Consider the following 17,488-nt stretch of genomic DNA (forward strand, 5'->3'; position numbering starts at 1 on the left):
AATTCTGGGGATCAACCACCAAATAGGAAGCTTCCAAGGTTACCACCAAATACCGTACTTACCAAAGAGATCACATCTGCTGAGGAGGAAAGGTCTCTACTCTACTGAAGGGAAGAGTGGTGAATATCTTACCAAACACTCCGCTCAGTAGAAAAAACCATAAAAGGCCCCGAAGGAAGAAGATACAAGCATGCCAGGAATATGAACAAATGTCTTACCCTGTTGGGGATCATACCATCCTTGGGAGAGCGTTGAAGATCTCATAAGTATCCTTTCGTCATTGTGAATGTTCGCTTTGCTTAAAAACAAGTTATGAAAAATTCGATTATTCAAAACAATGATATTTTTTCAATTAAAACATGCAAAACATTTGTTGAATAGAAACAAATAAGAGTGCAAATAATTGGATAAAAGGCTCAAATTTATTTGATGGAATGGTAGTCTGCAAATGACAAGACTCCATAGATATTTACAAATTTGAAATTGGTGATATATATTGGAAAATGGGCTACATTGAACATAATGACCATTTCTCCACCAATTCTGAATCCGATGTATTTGAAGCTTCAGTTGATGACGAATGAGCAAGAATCTCTGACAGATGACAGTTGTAGAACAAAGCCTTGTCAGGATGCAGTTACTTGCCAAATCCCTAATTTTTTTTGTCTAGATTGCCCCAGGATGAGGTACTCAATCTAGCGGGATACCTATATTCATCTTTTATGTCTCTAACTTTTGTCTGGACCGCCCTTTCGGGTTTTCAATCCACCGAGACGCTAATTTTTGTCTAAGCTGCCCTTTCGGGTTTTCAACTTAACGAGCTATTCTGTTTTTATTTTTAGGCGAAGTATTTATTGACTGCATCTGAATTCACAGGACGAGTGAAATCCTCCACATCCATAGTTGTAAGTATCAAAGCACCGCCTGAAAATGCTCTCTTGACAACGTATGGACCTCCCGCCCCGTCCCATTTTTTTTGCGGGCTTTTGCAGGGCGGACCTAAACGGGGCGGGCATGCCCGTTTGCCACCGTAGGTATAATAACATGAGGTGGAGTTTAAATTCTCCTCAACTAAACCCCACTCACCGTTCTTCTTCATGTTTCACTCCCAATTCTGCTACTAATCTAGTAACCTCCGCAATTCAAATTCAACATTCGATTCCACAATGCATTTTCCTTCACTTTCTCATCAACAATCAACACGTTTTTGATTCTTCCCTCATTCAATCTGGATAACTCTTCCGTCATGAACGGTTTGTTATCACACCTTTCATCGTTTACCGCCACCATAATCGGAAGAACCACTCGATTCGTCTCAAACAACGGAACTTCTTCCAATTTCTCGTTCCCGATAAAATCACTCCATTCTTGTGTTAGGTCTGAATTCGCGTTGACAGGGTTTCGCTGCTATTCCACTAAAAAATCACTCAAAAGTGGTTCTTCTCAGTTGCAGAAAGGGGATCAGAAAAAAGATGCTTTTTATGTTGTCCGGAAAGGGGATGTTGTTGGAATTTATAATAGTCTCAGTGATTTTCAAGCTCAAGTTGGATCTTCGGTAATTTTGTTACGAATTTCCTTTTTTTTGTTGTTTAAATTTTGGTGCTTTTTAGTTTTCACTGTTTTAAAGTTTTTATTTTTATGGTAACCAAGTTGAAAGTGAGCAGAAAATGTAGATAGTGGTATGAGTAACTTGCATTATTCTTAGAGCCTGTGTTCTATTGACACAAAGTGGGACAATAACATGGATGTTTAACCTAGTTCACATACATGGTTAATGGATATAGCAAGGTCTAGCAATTTAATAATCACTCACTAAACACGTAAGGGGTTGGTCTGTTGGTGAAGACTTGGGTCTCGAGAGTGAGTGCGCTCCTCTCAAGGCCGGATACCAAACTTTAAAAGAAAATCCCAATTTTCAGTTGTATTTTTGAACACAATTGTGATTATTGATATCATATGTTTGAACATATGAGAATCATGTATACTTGGACACTGGTCAGTGTATATTTGAACACCTATAAATTGTGGTTAATTACATTCGGTGGATGATTGATGAGTTGCAACATCTTGTTATAATTGTTAACTATCTATTGAATATAATTAACCACATATTTCAAGTGCAATAACCATCCAAATTATTGTCTAATATGTGTGTTGAAATTGAAATATCATTTCTTATGCTTATGATCTTTGTAGGCATGACTTTCTGTTTCTACGGCTAGTATTGAAATTGTGTTTTTCTTTATTGCCGAAACTTAGCTGTTTGATTGGATTGGATGTAGTAATTATATGTGTAGTTATTGATTTGAGAGCATTATTATGGTGTTTGTTGTTTCCATTTCTTTATTTCAAAATCAAAATGTAATCTTCAAAGGTTCTTAATGATATTTTGATGTTTCTGTTGTGTTAGGTATGTGATCCTCCTGTTAGTGTATTTAAGGGATATTCATTGTCGAAGAAAACAGCGAAATATCTTCTCTCGCATGGACTAAAGAATGCTTTATATACAATTAGGGCCTCTGATTTGAAAGTGGATTTGTTTGGATCACTTGTTCCATGTCCTTTCAAGGTAAATAGCAGTTTCAACGTGTTTGCTTTGCCTTTAATGTGGTTTTAGGTTTGTTTATGAAGAATATCAGAAGATTTACTATGTGTGTCAGGATCCTTCTTCTACCAAAGGGACCACATCAAATGGGGATACATCTAAAAAGAGAGCTATAGAAGTGCTCGGACAAGATAATGTGGTAACTTTAGCACCATTTTGAATTTATAACATGCTTATCAGGAAGGCAAAGATTCAGCATTCTGTTTTTGTGTGCTAAGATTTTATATTCAATAGTTGTGTTATAAATCATCAATTTGTCATCATTTTCATATCGAAAAAGTATACTCACATTTTCAGCTATAAACCTCCATTGAGTTTAATATTAGCCAAGATATGAAAAAATGTTGTTGGTGTTGGTTATTAAGGACTTGTTTGGTTTGGAAGAATGTTTCTTGTTTTTACTAATAATTACAAATTACTGCCTAATTATTGTTTCACTGTTTCCAGAAACAGCAAAAAAAAAAGGTTTACATTGTTTCATATGCAAATACCAATATTTGAAAATAGGAAATAAAGTGAAATATGGTGGTTACTTTTGTAATTATTAATGAAAACTGGAAATGGAAGCATAACCATTTTCTCTAATCAAACATGCTGAAGGTATTGTGGTTTGAAAAGGGTCACGGTCACAGTTTGGGTATTATATTTTCTTAATGTGTTGATTCTTCATACCTGGATGCACTATCCAAACTTTTTGTGTGTATAAATGTTTAACATATAAGTTTCTTAATTGCATAGCAGAAATCAACTGGTTTGACATCCATCTCTGAAGATCCTTTCAGAAAGCAAGTCAAGTTAGATCGTGCTGCCGCGAGTAAAGCATCTTCAATTGCAACTGTAAGCAGGAATCATATTAATGCTCATGTTCATGTATGCAAAATTATGTTTGCTCAGGGTTCCCCTATTTCTACAACAATCGCCGGTGCTATATGACGATGGATATTTTAATTTGTAAACTAACGTGATGGGCCAATTGCATTATGTGGTTTTCCTTTTTGACTGAAAAGTCCCGTTTTATGAGATCTTCCAGTATAGGATGCAATCAGAGTTGGGGCTCCCTGTATTTTACCGTAATATATTCGATGCAATCAGAGCTAGTTACATTATTTCCTACTCGTTAATTTAATTGCAGACTCAAGAATTATAGGGTGGTCACTGGAGGATCTCTAGTTGCTATTGTTGATTTGTATCCTTACAGAGTTTGAATGAAATCTTTATGATTTTATATACGTATTCATAGTCATCTATACATGTGCAGAAGACTTGTATTGTTGAGTTCGATGGTGCGTCAAAAGGAAATCCTGGAAGAGCTGGTGCTGGGGCTATTCTGCGATCCAAAGATGGGAATGTGGTATGCTTTTGATGTTTCTATGAATATACATAATTTCCATACAACTATTGATCTCTTTAACTATTATTACTTTAAAGATTCATAAGGTTCGTGAAGGCGTGGGTATAGCAACACACGAAGTTGCTGAATATCGTGCAGCGATATTGGGAATGAAATATGCTCTTAAGAAAGGATTCACTAATATCTGTATACAAGGGGACTCTCAACTTGTGTGCTCGCAGGTTGGCCATTTATATTCTTTTTATGTTCAGCTTATTCTAACATAACTAAATGTTTATTATCACGGTATATTTTCACTGTTTCTTTAGTTTTTGCATCTTATAGATCTTTTCCTTATTTTGGATTTTTGAGGATTTGAGTTGAACCTAACTCAACCTTACAAAACCGGCTTGTAAGGGGAGAGTTGTCAAAGCTTTATACACATGCCATATCTCTAAGCAATGTGAGATTAAAACCACCCCTTCACACCCAACACAATGTTTGTTGCCGTTGCCTCTTTTCCGATGGCCTTATGGGACCTAGCATCCTTTGGAAGCACTTGATGCCAGATTTCATTTCCATTGGTAGCATTTGGTAGATAGTTAGGTCGGCACAAATGTGTTATTAGTACAATTTAAAATAAAACAGAACTAGATATGCCGTTGAAAAAGTAGTACACATTGGTTTTATTAAGAGTGGAAATGAGGAAAACATAATAGAAGAATACTTTGATCCATTAAATTCAGTGAGTAAACTTGCATCAAGTCCTCATACTCACTTTGTTGAGGCATGGACCAGTCTTTCTTCATCCCCTCACCTAGTTTAACCACTTTCTTTGTAACCAAAATGTGGAAAATTTTTGCTCCTTAAAGCAATTAACTGCCTAGCCTTTACCGTTAACCCATCGCCGTATTTCACCCTTGTAAACATGGTATACTCACTCATTGGTTTTGATAACCCCGAGTTTAACATCTTAAGTATATTAAGAAAAACAGTAGGCTAGTTGTGACACTTTTTACGTTAATGAAGGACTTATCTTGTGGGATCAACTTGACAAAGATGGTTTAAATTATTAAATGTGTCTTCTGTTGTATTAAGTTATCAGAAAAACATAAAACTAATACATCTCTGTATTGTGTTATCATCTTTGAATAGAATAAATTACAGCTTTCTAATGTGATTTACCTGAAATTACTTGTGTTCTACTAGTGTATAAATTGACACTACCTCCTGTTCATGATACCGTCATTACCTCTAGCACCGACACCTTTGAAAAAAGGTGTTCGTGTCTGTGTCGGACATCGATACCAACACTTGTGATTACATTTAATTTATTTATTTTTTAAAATTATTGCTGGTGTCGCTGTGTCAGTGTGGTGGCACACTCACATGAAGTTTTCTTTGTCTATCCATTTGTACCACATGGAACACAAATTACACAATAGGGGAACAAACCATAGTCAGATATTCCCTCCGTCTAAATTTATAAGACATTTTGGGCATTTCACACAAATTAATGAACATAATTAATTTGTATGGAAAAGAGAAAGTATGAACGATTCTACAATATTGTCCTTCATTAATTATATAGGAAAGAGAAATTAAAAGAATTGAAAGAAGGAAGAAAAATAAATAGTAGAGGGTATAGTTGGGAAAAAAAACATTAATGTTACATTGTAATTATTGTAATTGTAGATTGATTTATAATTTCGGACAATTTTTCTTTCCAAATTAACTTATAATTTGGGACGGAGATAGTATTTTATATCATTGGAGGCTTATATACAGATCTAATAAACTCAAACACCCTAATAAGCTGTTCCTGTTCTAATGTTACAGTGAAGTTAAAATATTTCAATCCACTTCATTTTCATTTCTAGCATATTGTCACTATTATTTTCTGTTTGTTCTCTTCAATTTTCCAATGCTACTGCATGAAACAGATTGATGGCTCATCGAAGGTCAAGAAGGAGAGTTTGTCTACATTGTATAAGGTGGCCAAAGAACTCAAGGATAAATTTGCGTCATTTCAGATTAGTCATGTTTTAAGGGTAAGTACAGTTTACTGCTTTTTGGTGTATATGGAATTTTATTTGGCTTTATATTAAACTATTTTTGGGTACCATAATCTTGCAAATTATCTAACGTTTGAGAAATGTGTTTTCTTTGTCAAGAAATTCAACTCCGATGCGGATGCTCAAGCAAATTTGGCCGTCCATCTTGCTGGTGAGGATTTTGAAATCTTCAATATTTGTGCGATGTACCTTTTCATTTGTATGCACCTGTGTCTAACCTTTCTCCACTTTTACAGATGGCCAAGTTCAGGAAAAGTAGTAGGCTAATTCATTCATGGCAGTTAATGATTATGAATCGGGTTTGTGGCAGAACACCTTCAATTTACGGATCGCTGTCACTGTTCTTTCATATATAGCAATCAAAACCTCAAGAACGGATCGCAGTCACTGCTCATGAATTGGCTAATGTTTTCTCGTTCAATGTTTCGAGCCAGCAGTCTTCCCGTGGTCTTGAGATGGCAAACAAAGCTCATTTCAATTTTGTTATAAGTTTTTTGAAAAATTCTTCCCAGAATTACTAACAGAAGATCCTCATGGATGATGATGGAATTGGGAATTCCATGAAGCCTCATAATTTCTTTATTCGACATTTGAGTCACTAATCATGTTGTGTAAGGATTAAGATGTTTCACAAATATGAAATGATTCGTATAAACCACAATGAGTTTCCTAGTAAATAATGTCTCCAATTTTGTATGGCACTGACTAATTAAGAATTAAGCAAAATTAATTAAAGAGTTAAGATATGGAGAAGGTGACACCATAATTTATCTTGGTTCATACACTTCGTCCATGCTAGCAAGCCATTCCATTTCTATTGCAATATACTATAAAGTTTCCTCTATTGCTTCTTTATAATAAAAAACCTCAATTTCTAAAACCCTCAAGTTTTTTCCTGTAAGATTTGTTCAAATCTTCTCTGTTCTCCGTGATTCTTTAGACGATTCAAACTTATGGATTTCCCTAATTTTGAGTTGATACTTTGATGGTGATTAACTTGAATTGAAAATACCCCCAATTTAATCCTATGGAGTTGAAAATAATTCGCAAATCTTTTATCTTTAGATCTTAAATTATCCCCAATTGAAAGTCTTGAAGAAATTTACTACTACTTACAAACTATCCTATTGTATATTTCACAAATATGATTTTTATGAAATGATTAGGAGATTTTGGTGAAAAATTTAGATACAACCGGAGAAGTTGAGAGAGAAAGATTTTTCTTAGTGGTAAAAATGGAGAGTAATAGTTTATATAGTAGTAAGTGAAAAATTGGTTTAACAAATAAAACTAAAAATTTTCATAACAAATTCACATTAAAAATTATTTACATGAATTTGAATATCATCACAAGCTAGGTTTTAAATTTTATTCCGTGATTCGAATCACATGTATTATTGTTAAAAAAATCTAAAAATAAAGTAACATGATTTGATTGAAATAAGACGTGATTTCAATTATTAAGAGATCTCTGATATGATTTGAATCAAACATGTATGCCCTAATGTTTTGGAAAAACAATTTGTGTGATTGAAATTAACTTTTAAAAGCATTTGAAACATATTTTAAAAAAGATCAACTATTTGAATTATTCGAAAGATATAATGTGATTTGAATAAACTAAAAGAGACTTGAAATCAAAAATATAGAGTCTCATATGATTCTAATCACATTACTACTTGATTCAGATCATACCGATTAGATTTGACAAAGTTCAAAAGATGCAGCGATTTTCATTTTACCATGCATAAATTGATTTTCAAAAGATGCAGTGATATGAGAAATTTAATATGAGAGATACTTACAACAAAACTAACTAGCAACCTATTGGTTTCACTAAAAAATCAAAGTAACTCCTAACCTAGGAGATTGTCATGCACTCGTACTTCTCCCCCATTCAAAAGTTTCTTTCTTTGTCAATTCATTTAATGGTTTAACAATTTTGTCGTACAGCAGGAGTAATTTTTTATGAACTTGCATTGATACCCAATTAATTCTAGAAACATGTTCACTTCTTTAAGAGTAAGAAGCGAATTTCTTATCTCATCCTATGGGATGGACAACACCATATGAAAAATCTAAAATGTCCCTCAAATTCTGAAGATGCATCTCCGACGTACTTTGTCTTAAGTCAAAACGTTAATTGATCCAGATATATATCTCTGTAATATTTCAAGACACACCTCATATATCCCCTCTAAAATATTCATTTTATACGTTTATTGTTTCAGAGATGCATCTTCGTAACATATCAGAACATGGTTAGTTAAGTTAGTTTTATGATTATTTTGATGAAAATGACGATTTATAAATGTTAAGGACCCTGTTCAGTGATGAGCATTAAACCATATAATTGATATGCAAAAAATGAAATATATAATCCAAATGATCAAAAAAAGTCATTAGTCGATACATAATGAAGTCGAAATACACAATATAGTCGAAATAAGTCAAAACAAAGTACAATCGATAATAAATCCAAAGTACAAATACTATATACTACCGCGTATGCTGGACTACAACTCCTCAAGCTCCTCTACCCCCCGTCCTCCGACGCTGTCTCTGATACACCAGTGTCTCTCGTGCCTCCGTAATAATGACATATAGGATTTGCTTTGTAACACCCTTCTAAAATACCCCAAATATTTAATTAAAATAACAACATATATAAATCAGAGTAAATATGCAATCAAGGGTGTCACACAATTATTTCGCACCATTCATCATAATATTTAGTCATGCTCATTATTTAACTCAAAACATAAACCATTGCACAATACGCAGCGGATAAAGATCAAATCGATCATTCAAAACATGCAACATACTACATGTAAACTGGTTCAACAATCATCAATAACACAATTAAAATGTTCCCTCCCGATGTTACATCTATCAGAGCATGACCCACTAAGGAGACTACACTAGACTCCAAGCATTAGCTTCTACTCAACTCATTGCTCGTTACCTGAAAAATAGTTGTAAGGGTGAGTTCCTCAATCGATATAATAAGCATTATAAAATATCATGTCATGTTAAGTAATTTAACACATTAATCACCCTAATCATATTACACATTCAGTAACGGCACATCAACTCAAACATCATACTCAACACCAATACAACTCATATTCATACTCAATAGCAACACAACACACGTATAATATTGGAATACATCCATTCATATTATACGCCATACATAAAATTATGCAATGAGACTCCACACATGCGGTACCGACTATTCTTGAACATATAGTTCAAGCTCACCGATCAATCCAGATACGGCTACTAAGCTCACTAGTCCCACTCATTTGAGACCTAGTGACTCACTCACTAATTCCTCACCATGGGAATTAGCTACAGCCCCAAAGGCTATGCTATGCACACTAATCACCTAGCATGCAAACATCAACAACAAATCCACAATGATTCACTCACTAATTCCTCACCATGGGAATTAGCTACAACCCCAAGGGCTATGCTATGCACGCTAATCATCTAGCAATGCAACATCAACAACAATCCACAATGGACATATGCTCACACTCTAAGCCATACAACAGTCCATTCACAAATACATGCATAATATATACATTCACAACATTATGCATATTATCATACATCATCAACACATGTATCAAACACCATATCATGTCAAATAATTAAACACGGTATTAGCACACTCTACTAATACCTATACTGCTCAAAACAGCGGGAAATAATCCCTACTATATCACACACCGATATAGGCAACCATCAATTAGGCATACAACATTTTAATTAACACTTTTTCCACTCTGCAACAGCGTTAACCGGTTAACGCCCTGGGTTAACCGGTTAACGCAGCACAAACACGCTTCCTGTCCCAAAACTTAACAGTGTTAACCGGTTAACGCCCTGGGTTAACCGGTTAACGTAGCACAAACAGCAATATCTCAGCAATCACAACAGTGTTAACCGGTTAACACCCTGGGTTAACCGGTTAACGCAGACAAAACAGCAATTATTCAAAATACATAACAGTGTTAACCGGTTAACACCCTGGGTTAACCGGTTAACGCAAGACAGAAGCTGTTCCTGCGCTAACACAAGGCAGAATGCAGAATTCTCCGCATTTTCCGCCATTGGAGGACTTCCGGACCTCCGATTCCAATTCCGTAAAAAGCTATACGTTCGGAAATTCACAACTAACTCAAACACAAATTCAATTACAGTCTAAACACAGTTTATCCAACATAATTTTCCAGCATTCATAATCCGAATTAGGGTCAATTCAACGGTTTATCACTACCCATTACATGCTAACCCATAATACCCATTAAACGACGATAAACCCCCCTTACCTGATTAATCCGGCAAATCTTTGAGCTCCAAGCTTTTCTCTTCTCCAACCTTTGCCCTTGCTCTTCCTCTTTGCCCTTTTCTCCACTTTCCACTTTTCAGCCGCTTCTCTGTTTCACGTAAAACTCTTTTTACCAAATGGGATTCTTTTTCCTTATTTCACACTTATATATTTTCCAATAATTATTATTCCCAAAATAATAATAATAATAATCCAATAATAAAATAACCCAATTATTTGATTAAATTAATAATATACTATTAACTTAATTTAAATAATTATTTTATTTTATTGGGGTGTTACAACTCTCCCCCACTAAAAGAGTTTTCGTCCTCGAAAATATACCTCAAGCAAATAACTCCGGATAAGACTCCTTCATCTGACTCTCCAGTTCCCAAGTCACATTGCCACCTGCTGGTCCTCCCCAAGCTACCTTCACCAATGCAATCTCTTTACCCCGCAACTGCTTCAACTCTCGATCCTCGATCCTCATAGGTGATGTTTCAACAGTCAGGTTATCTCTCACCTGTACATCATCTACTTGGACTACATGCGACGGATCATGAATGTACCTCCTCAACTGAGACACATGAAAAACCTCATGCAAATTCGCAAGCGACGGCGGTAAAGCGATACGATAGGCTACCTCCCCTATCCTCTCCAAAATCTGATAAGGACCAATAAATCGAGGTGTCAACTTCTTCGACTTCAAAGCTCGACCAACACCAGTTATCGGAGTAACACGAAGAAACACATGATCTCCCTCTTGGAACTCAAGTGACTTCCTCCTCTTGTCATGATAACTCTTCTGACGACTCTGAGCAATTCTCATCTTCTCCTGAATCATCTTAATCTTTTCCGTAGTTTGTTGAACAATCTCCGATCCAACCACAACACTCTCACCGGACTCATACCAACATAAAGGTGTCCGACATCTCCTACCATACAAAGCTTCGAACGGTGCCATACCAATGCTCGAATGAAAACTATTGTTGTAGGTAAACTCAATCAAAGGCAAATAACAATCCCAAGCACCTCCCTTTTCCAAAACACAAGCCCTCAAAAGATCCTCCAGTGACTGAATCGTCCTCTCAGTCTGACCATCAGTCTGCGGATGATATGCAGAACTCAATCTCAGCTTAGTTCCCAAAGCCCTCTGCAAACCTTCCCAGAACTTCGATGTAAATCTAGGATCTCTGTCTGAAACAATACTCGACGGAATACCATGCAAACTTACAATCTTCTCAATATACAACTCAGCTAATCTCTCTAACGGATAATCCATTCTGATCGGAATGAAATGAGTCGATTTCGTCAATCTGTCAACAATCACCCAAATGGCTTCAAAATTCTTATTTGTCCTCGGCAAACCAGAAACAAAATCCATACTGATACTATCCCACTTCTACTCTGGAATAGCCAACGGTTGCATTAGCCCAGACGGCTTCTGATGCTCAATCTTTGACTTCTGACAAGTCAAACAAGAATAAACAAAACTCGCAATTTCTCTCTTCATTCCCGGCCACCAAAATAACTTTTTCAAATCATGATACATCTTCGTAGCCCCAGGATGAATACTCAAGCCACTACGATGTCCTTCCTCCAGAATACTCTTCTTAAGTTCGGTAACATGCGGAATACACACCCGATTACCAAATTTCAAAACACCATTCTCATCAACTCTGAATTCACCACCTTGACCTTGATTCACTAGAGTCAACTTATCAACCAAAAGCACATCGGATTTCTGACCCTCTCTAATCTCATCCAGAATACCACTCGTTAACTTCAACATTCCCAATTTAACACTATTGTGAGTACTTTCACACACCAAACTCAAGTCTCTAAACTGCTCAATTAAATCCAATTCCTTAACCATTAACATAGACATATGTAATGATTTCCGACTCAATGCATCAGCCACTACATTTGCTTTACCCGGATGGTAATTCAAACCAAAGTCATAATCCTTCAGAAACTCTAACCATCTCCTCTATCTCATATTCAGCTCTTTCTGATCAAACAAATACTTTAAACTTTTATGGTCACTGAAAACCTCAAATCTTGACCCATACAAGTAATGCCTCCATAACTTCAGAACAAACACCACAGCTGCCAACTCTAAATCGTGCGTCGGATAGTTCCTCTCATGAACCCTCAGTTGTCTCGAAGCATAAGCTATAACCTGCTTATTCTGCATCAACACACCTCCCAAACCCAACAATGAAGCATCACAGTAAACCTCAAATGGTTCCGACGAACTCGGTAATATCAGAATAGGAGCAGTAGTTAACCTTCTCTTTAACTCTTGGAAACCTTCTTCACATTTTGAGTCCCAAACAAACGCTTGCCCCTTTCTGGTCAACATCGTCAACGGTAACGCCAACTTAGAAAATCCCTCAATGAACTTCCTATAATAACCAGCCAAACCAAGAAAACTTCGAATTTCAGCAACAGACTTCGGAGCTTCCCACTTAGACACCGCTTCTATCTTAGAAGGATCAACAGCAACACCACCTCTTGAAATCACATGACCAAGAAAACTAACCTCTTCTAACCAAAATTCACACTTAGACAGTTTAGCAAATAACTTCTTTTCTCGTAGAACTCCTAAAACCACTCTCAAATGCTCAGCATGCTCTTCTTCAGATTTCGAATACACCAAAATGTCATCAATAAACACCACAACAAACTTATCTAGGTACGGATGGAAAATCCTATTCATATACTCCATAAATACTCCAGGCGCATTAGTCACACCAAAAGGCATTACAGAATACTCATAATGTCCATACCTTGTTCTGAAAGCAGTCTTCTGAATATCCTCAGTTTTCACACGTATCTGATGATATCCCGATCTCAAATCTATTTTGCTGAACACACTCGCACCAACCAACTGATCCATCAAATCATCAATCCTCGGCAAAGGATATCGATTCTTGATCGTCACTTTATTCAGTTGCTTGTAGTCCACACACAACCTCATAGTACCTTCTTTCTTCTTAACCAATAACACTGGTGCACCCCACGGTGACACACTCGGACGAATAAACTTCTTATCCAACAGATCTTCCAGCTGACTTTTCAATTCAGCTAACTCAACAGCAGACATACGGTACGGAGCCATCGATATCGGCCTAGTACCAGGTACCAATTCAATCGAGAACTCCACTTCACGCTCTGGCGGCAATTCATTCACTTCTTCAGGAAACACATCAGGAAAATCACACACCACGGCTAGATCGCAAATCACCAGTTTATCTTTAGCCTCCAAAGTCGCTAACAGCATAAACAACTCTGCCCCATCTGCTACCGCCTCATTCACCTGCCTGGCTGATAGAAACAAATCCTTTCCTTCCTTAATCTCAGGAAAGGTCACAGTCTTATCAAAACAGTTGATAGAAACTCGGTTAAACACCAACCAGTTCATACCCAAGATAACATCAATCTGCACTAATGGAAGACACACAAGGTCCATCCCAAAGTCTCTACCAAAAATATTCAAAGGACAATTCAAACAAACTGAAGTAGTAGTCACTGAACCCTTCGCAGGAGTATCAATCACCATACTACCATACATCTCAGATATCTCTAACTTAAGTTTCACAGCACAATCCAAAGATATAAAGGAATGAGTAGCACCGGTGTCAATAATAACTACAAGAGGAAAGCCATTAACATAACACGTACCTCGGATCAACCGATCATCTGCAAAAGTCTCAGAACCCGATAAAGCAAAGACCTTGCCTCCCGACTGGTTCTCCTTCTTCGGCTTAGGACACTGTGGACTGATATGACCCACCTCTCCGCAGTTGAAACAAGTCACAGTCTTCAACCGGCACTCTGCAGCCAAATGACCACCTTTGCCACACTTGAAACACTTCATCTCAGCACTGGTACACTCATGGACATGATGTCCAGCCCGACCACATCTATAACACTTAGCAGGGGCACTAGAGTCTCCCCCACTAGGCCTCTTCATCCCACTCTGCTTCTGAAAACCTTTGCCAGCTGCATACGGTTTTCCACGATCATTCTGATTCTTGCCTTTCCTATCAACCCTCTGCTGATAACTCTCCGCTCTGGCTTTGGAATCCTGTTCAAAAATCCTGCAACAGTTAACCAAGTCAGAAAACACTCTAATCCGCTGATATCCAATAGCCTGCTTGATCTCAGGACGCAACCCGTTCTCAAACTTCACACATTTCGAAAATTCTCCAGCAGCCTCATTATAGGGAGTGTAATACTTTGACAGCTCTGTGAACTTCGCAGCATACTCAGTAACAGACCTGTTACCCTGCTTCAATTCCAAGAACTCTATCTCTTTCTTTCCTCTGACATCCTCTGGAAAGTACTTCCTCAGGAATCTCTCTCTGAACACAGCCCAAGTGATCTCAGCATTCCCAGCAGATTCCAACTCAGTGCGGGTAGCAACCCACCAATCATCAGCTTCCTCTGACAGCATATGCGTACCGAACCCGACCTTCTGGTTATCGGCACACTCAGTCACTCGGAAGATTCTCTCAATCTCCTTCAACCACTTCTGAGCACCATCTGGATCGTATGCTCCCTTGAACATTGGAGGATTGTTCTTCTGGAACTCACTCAGTTGACGAGCAGCTCCCATTCCCACAACATTCGGATTCCCTCCAAGTACTCCAGCTAGCATACCCAGAGCCTCAGCAATCGCAGCATCGTCTCTACCTCTTCCATCCATCTCTATTCTGAAAACCCAACAAGCTAAAACAATAAGTACTGATAGGGTTACACAACACCTATCCCGTACAGGGAAACAAAATAATTACGACTCGACTCGACCGACTATGCTCTGATACCACTAATGTAACACCCTTCTAAAATACCCCAAATATTTAATTAAAATAACAACATATATAAATCAGAGTAAATATGCAATCAAGGGTGTCACACAATTATTTCGCACCATTCATCATAATATTTAGTCATGCTCATTATTTAACTCAAAACATAAACCATTGCACAATACGCAGCGGATAGAGATCAAATCGATCATTCAAAACATGCAACATACTACATGTAAACTGGTTCAACAATCATCAACAACACAATTAAAATGTTCCCTCCCGATGTTACATCTATCAGAGCATGACCCACTAAGGAGACTACACTAGACTCCAAGCATTAGCTTCTACTCAACTCATTGCTCGTTACCTGAAAAATAGTTGTAAGGGTGAGTTCCTCAATCGATATAATAAGCATTATAAAATATCATGTCATGTTAAGTAATTTAACACATTAATCACCCTAATCATATTACACATTCAGTAACGGCACATCAACTCAAACATCATACTCAACACCAATACAACGCATATTCATACTCAATAGCAACACAACACACGTATAATATTGGAATACATCCATTCATATTATACGCCATACATAAAATTATGCAATGAGACTCCACACATGCGGTACCGACTATTCTTGAACATATAGTTCAAGCTCACCGATCAATCCAGATACGGCTACTAAGCTCACTAGTCCCACTCATTTGAGACCTAGTGACTCACTCACTAATTCCTCACCATGGGAATTAGCTACAGCCCCAAAGGCTATGCTATGCACACTAATCACCTAGCATGCAAACATCAACAACAAATCCACAATGATTCACTCACTAATTCCTCACCATGGGAATTAGCTACAACCCCAAGGGCTATGCTATGCACGCTAATCATCTAGCAATGCAACATCAACAACAATCCACAATGGACATATGTGTAAGAACAAAAATTGTTCTACAACAGATTCCTTGATTTTGATGATAACAAAGGATGAAACCAAAAATGGCACCCTAACAAAAAGTTTCTAAGTGTGCAGGGTTCTAAAGAAAGAAGAAACAAATCTGATGATGTCATCAGATGCACAACAAGATCAGATACAAATTATCAAGTATCAGAAGCATCTAAAGTGGAATCTCGTTTCAAGAAGCTCTGACTCTGGACAAAACTGCAAAGTATCAGAAGCATCTGAACATGAAGCAAAGTCTAGAAGCTCTGACTCTGAACAAATGCCTTCTGTAAACTCTGAAATTTATCAGCGCTATCTGAACTCTCAAGAAATAACATCAGAAGCCAGATCCCAAGGTTCTCCAGATACATGAAGACTCTAATCAGATTTGTTAATCATGATGAAGTAACGTTTAAGCCAAGTTAAAGTTCTGCAAATGGATTTCCTCAATTAGAAAGAGACGTTAATCTCCTCTTCCAAGAGAGAAGATACTACTTGTGGTAAGTAGTCACTTCTAAAAGAAAAAGTCTCCTGCAGAAGCTATTTATGGAATGGCGTAATTACATCTCATTATCCACCAGATTCAACTCTACTTCAACTCTATCTCAACTCTACTTCAACTCATATAAATAGAGATGAAATCAACATTCAGTATGCAAGAAATCAACTAGTCAAAACTATACTGAGTTATTTCACGCTCAAGAAAAATCATCTTTGTTCTTCAAAGAATTTCACTAAGCTTTTGCTTATCAAGTGAAAAATCTGTTCTTAAATTTGTAATACTTGCTTTCTTAGAAGCACTCTAGATTACATATCTTGTATCTATTTTTATTTGATTTCCTCAAGTGACTCTTTGTAGTCTGTAGACTTGAGAGGACTAAGAGATTTTCTTCTCTCTTAGGGGTTGTTTGTAATCTTTCAAGATTAGTGGATTAAGTCCTTGTTGAAGGCGAAATCACCTTGGCCGGGTGGACTGGAGTAGCTTTGTGTTATAAGCGAACCAGTATAAAATCATTGTGTGATTTTCATTTTGGAAAAGCGCTTATTTTTCAAACAATTCAAACCCCCCTTTCTTGTTTTTCTCACCTTCAATTGGTATCAGAGCTCCGGCTCTGTTATTGATTTTCTAATCAAACACTTAACCGTGTAGAGAGATCCAGTACGAGAAAAACAATGGCCCACTCAAATGAGAAAGATTCTTACAATGCCAAGCCTCCTGTTTTTGATGGAGAAAAGTTTGATTACTGGAAAGATAGAATCGAAAGTTTCTTTCTGGGTTATGATGCTGACCTCTGGGACATTGTCACAGATGGATACAAACCTCCAGTCTTAAATGGAGCTGAAGTTCCCAGAAGCAAAATGTCAGA

The 17,488-nt window shown here is 37.0% G+C and overlaps 1 protein-coding gene across 2 annotated transcripts in view; it reads left to right on the forward strand.

Annotated features, from left to right (window-relative positions):
- The first annotated feature begins 1,050 nt into the window (after positions 1-1,050).
- LOC127075143 (uncharacterized) overlaps positions 1,051-17,488 on the forward strand; it is a 104,259-nt gene continuing 87,821 nt past the window's right edge. The window contains exons 1-9 of one of the 2 annotated variants that reach the window (XM_051016596.1): positions 1,051-1,555; positions 2,411-2,569; positions 2,661-2,744; positions 3,347-3,442; positions 3,864-3,956; positions 4,034-4,177; positions 5,879-5,986; positions 6,110-6,161; positions 6,247-6,309. In XM_051016596.1, coding sequence (XP_050872553.1) covers positions 1,247-1,555; positions 2,411-2,569; positions 2,661-2,744; positions 3,347-3,442; positions 3,864-3,956; positions 4,034-4,177; positions 5,879-5,986; positions 6,110-6,161; positions 6,247-6,269 — 1,068 coding nt within the window. In that variant the 5' untranslated portion in view covers positions 1,051-1,246 and the 3' untranslated portion in view covers positions 6,270-6,309. Of the gene's footprint in view, positions 1,556-2,410; positions 2,570-2,660; positions 2,745-3,346; positions 3,443-3,863; positions 3,957-4,033; positions 4,178-5,878; positions 5,987-6,109; positions 6,162-6,246; positions 6,753-17,488 lie in introns of those variants that run through there. The other variant, XM_051016595.1, reaches the window with a different exon arrangement.

This window comes from Lathyrus oleraceus, chromosome 4 (assembly GCF_024323335.1).
Source record: "Lathyrus oleraceus cultivar Zhongwan6 chromosome 4, CAAS_Psat_ZW6_1.0, whole genome shotgun sequence".
Lineage (NCBI taxonomy): Eukaryota > Viridiplantae > Streptophyta > Magnoliopsida > Fabales > Fabaceae > Lathyrus > Lathyrus oleraceus.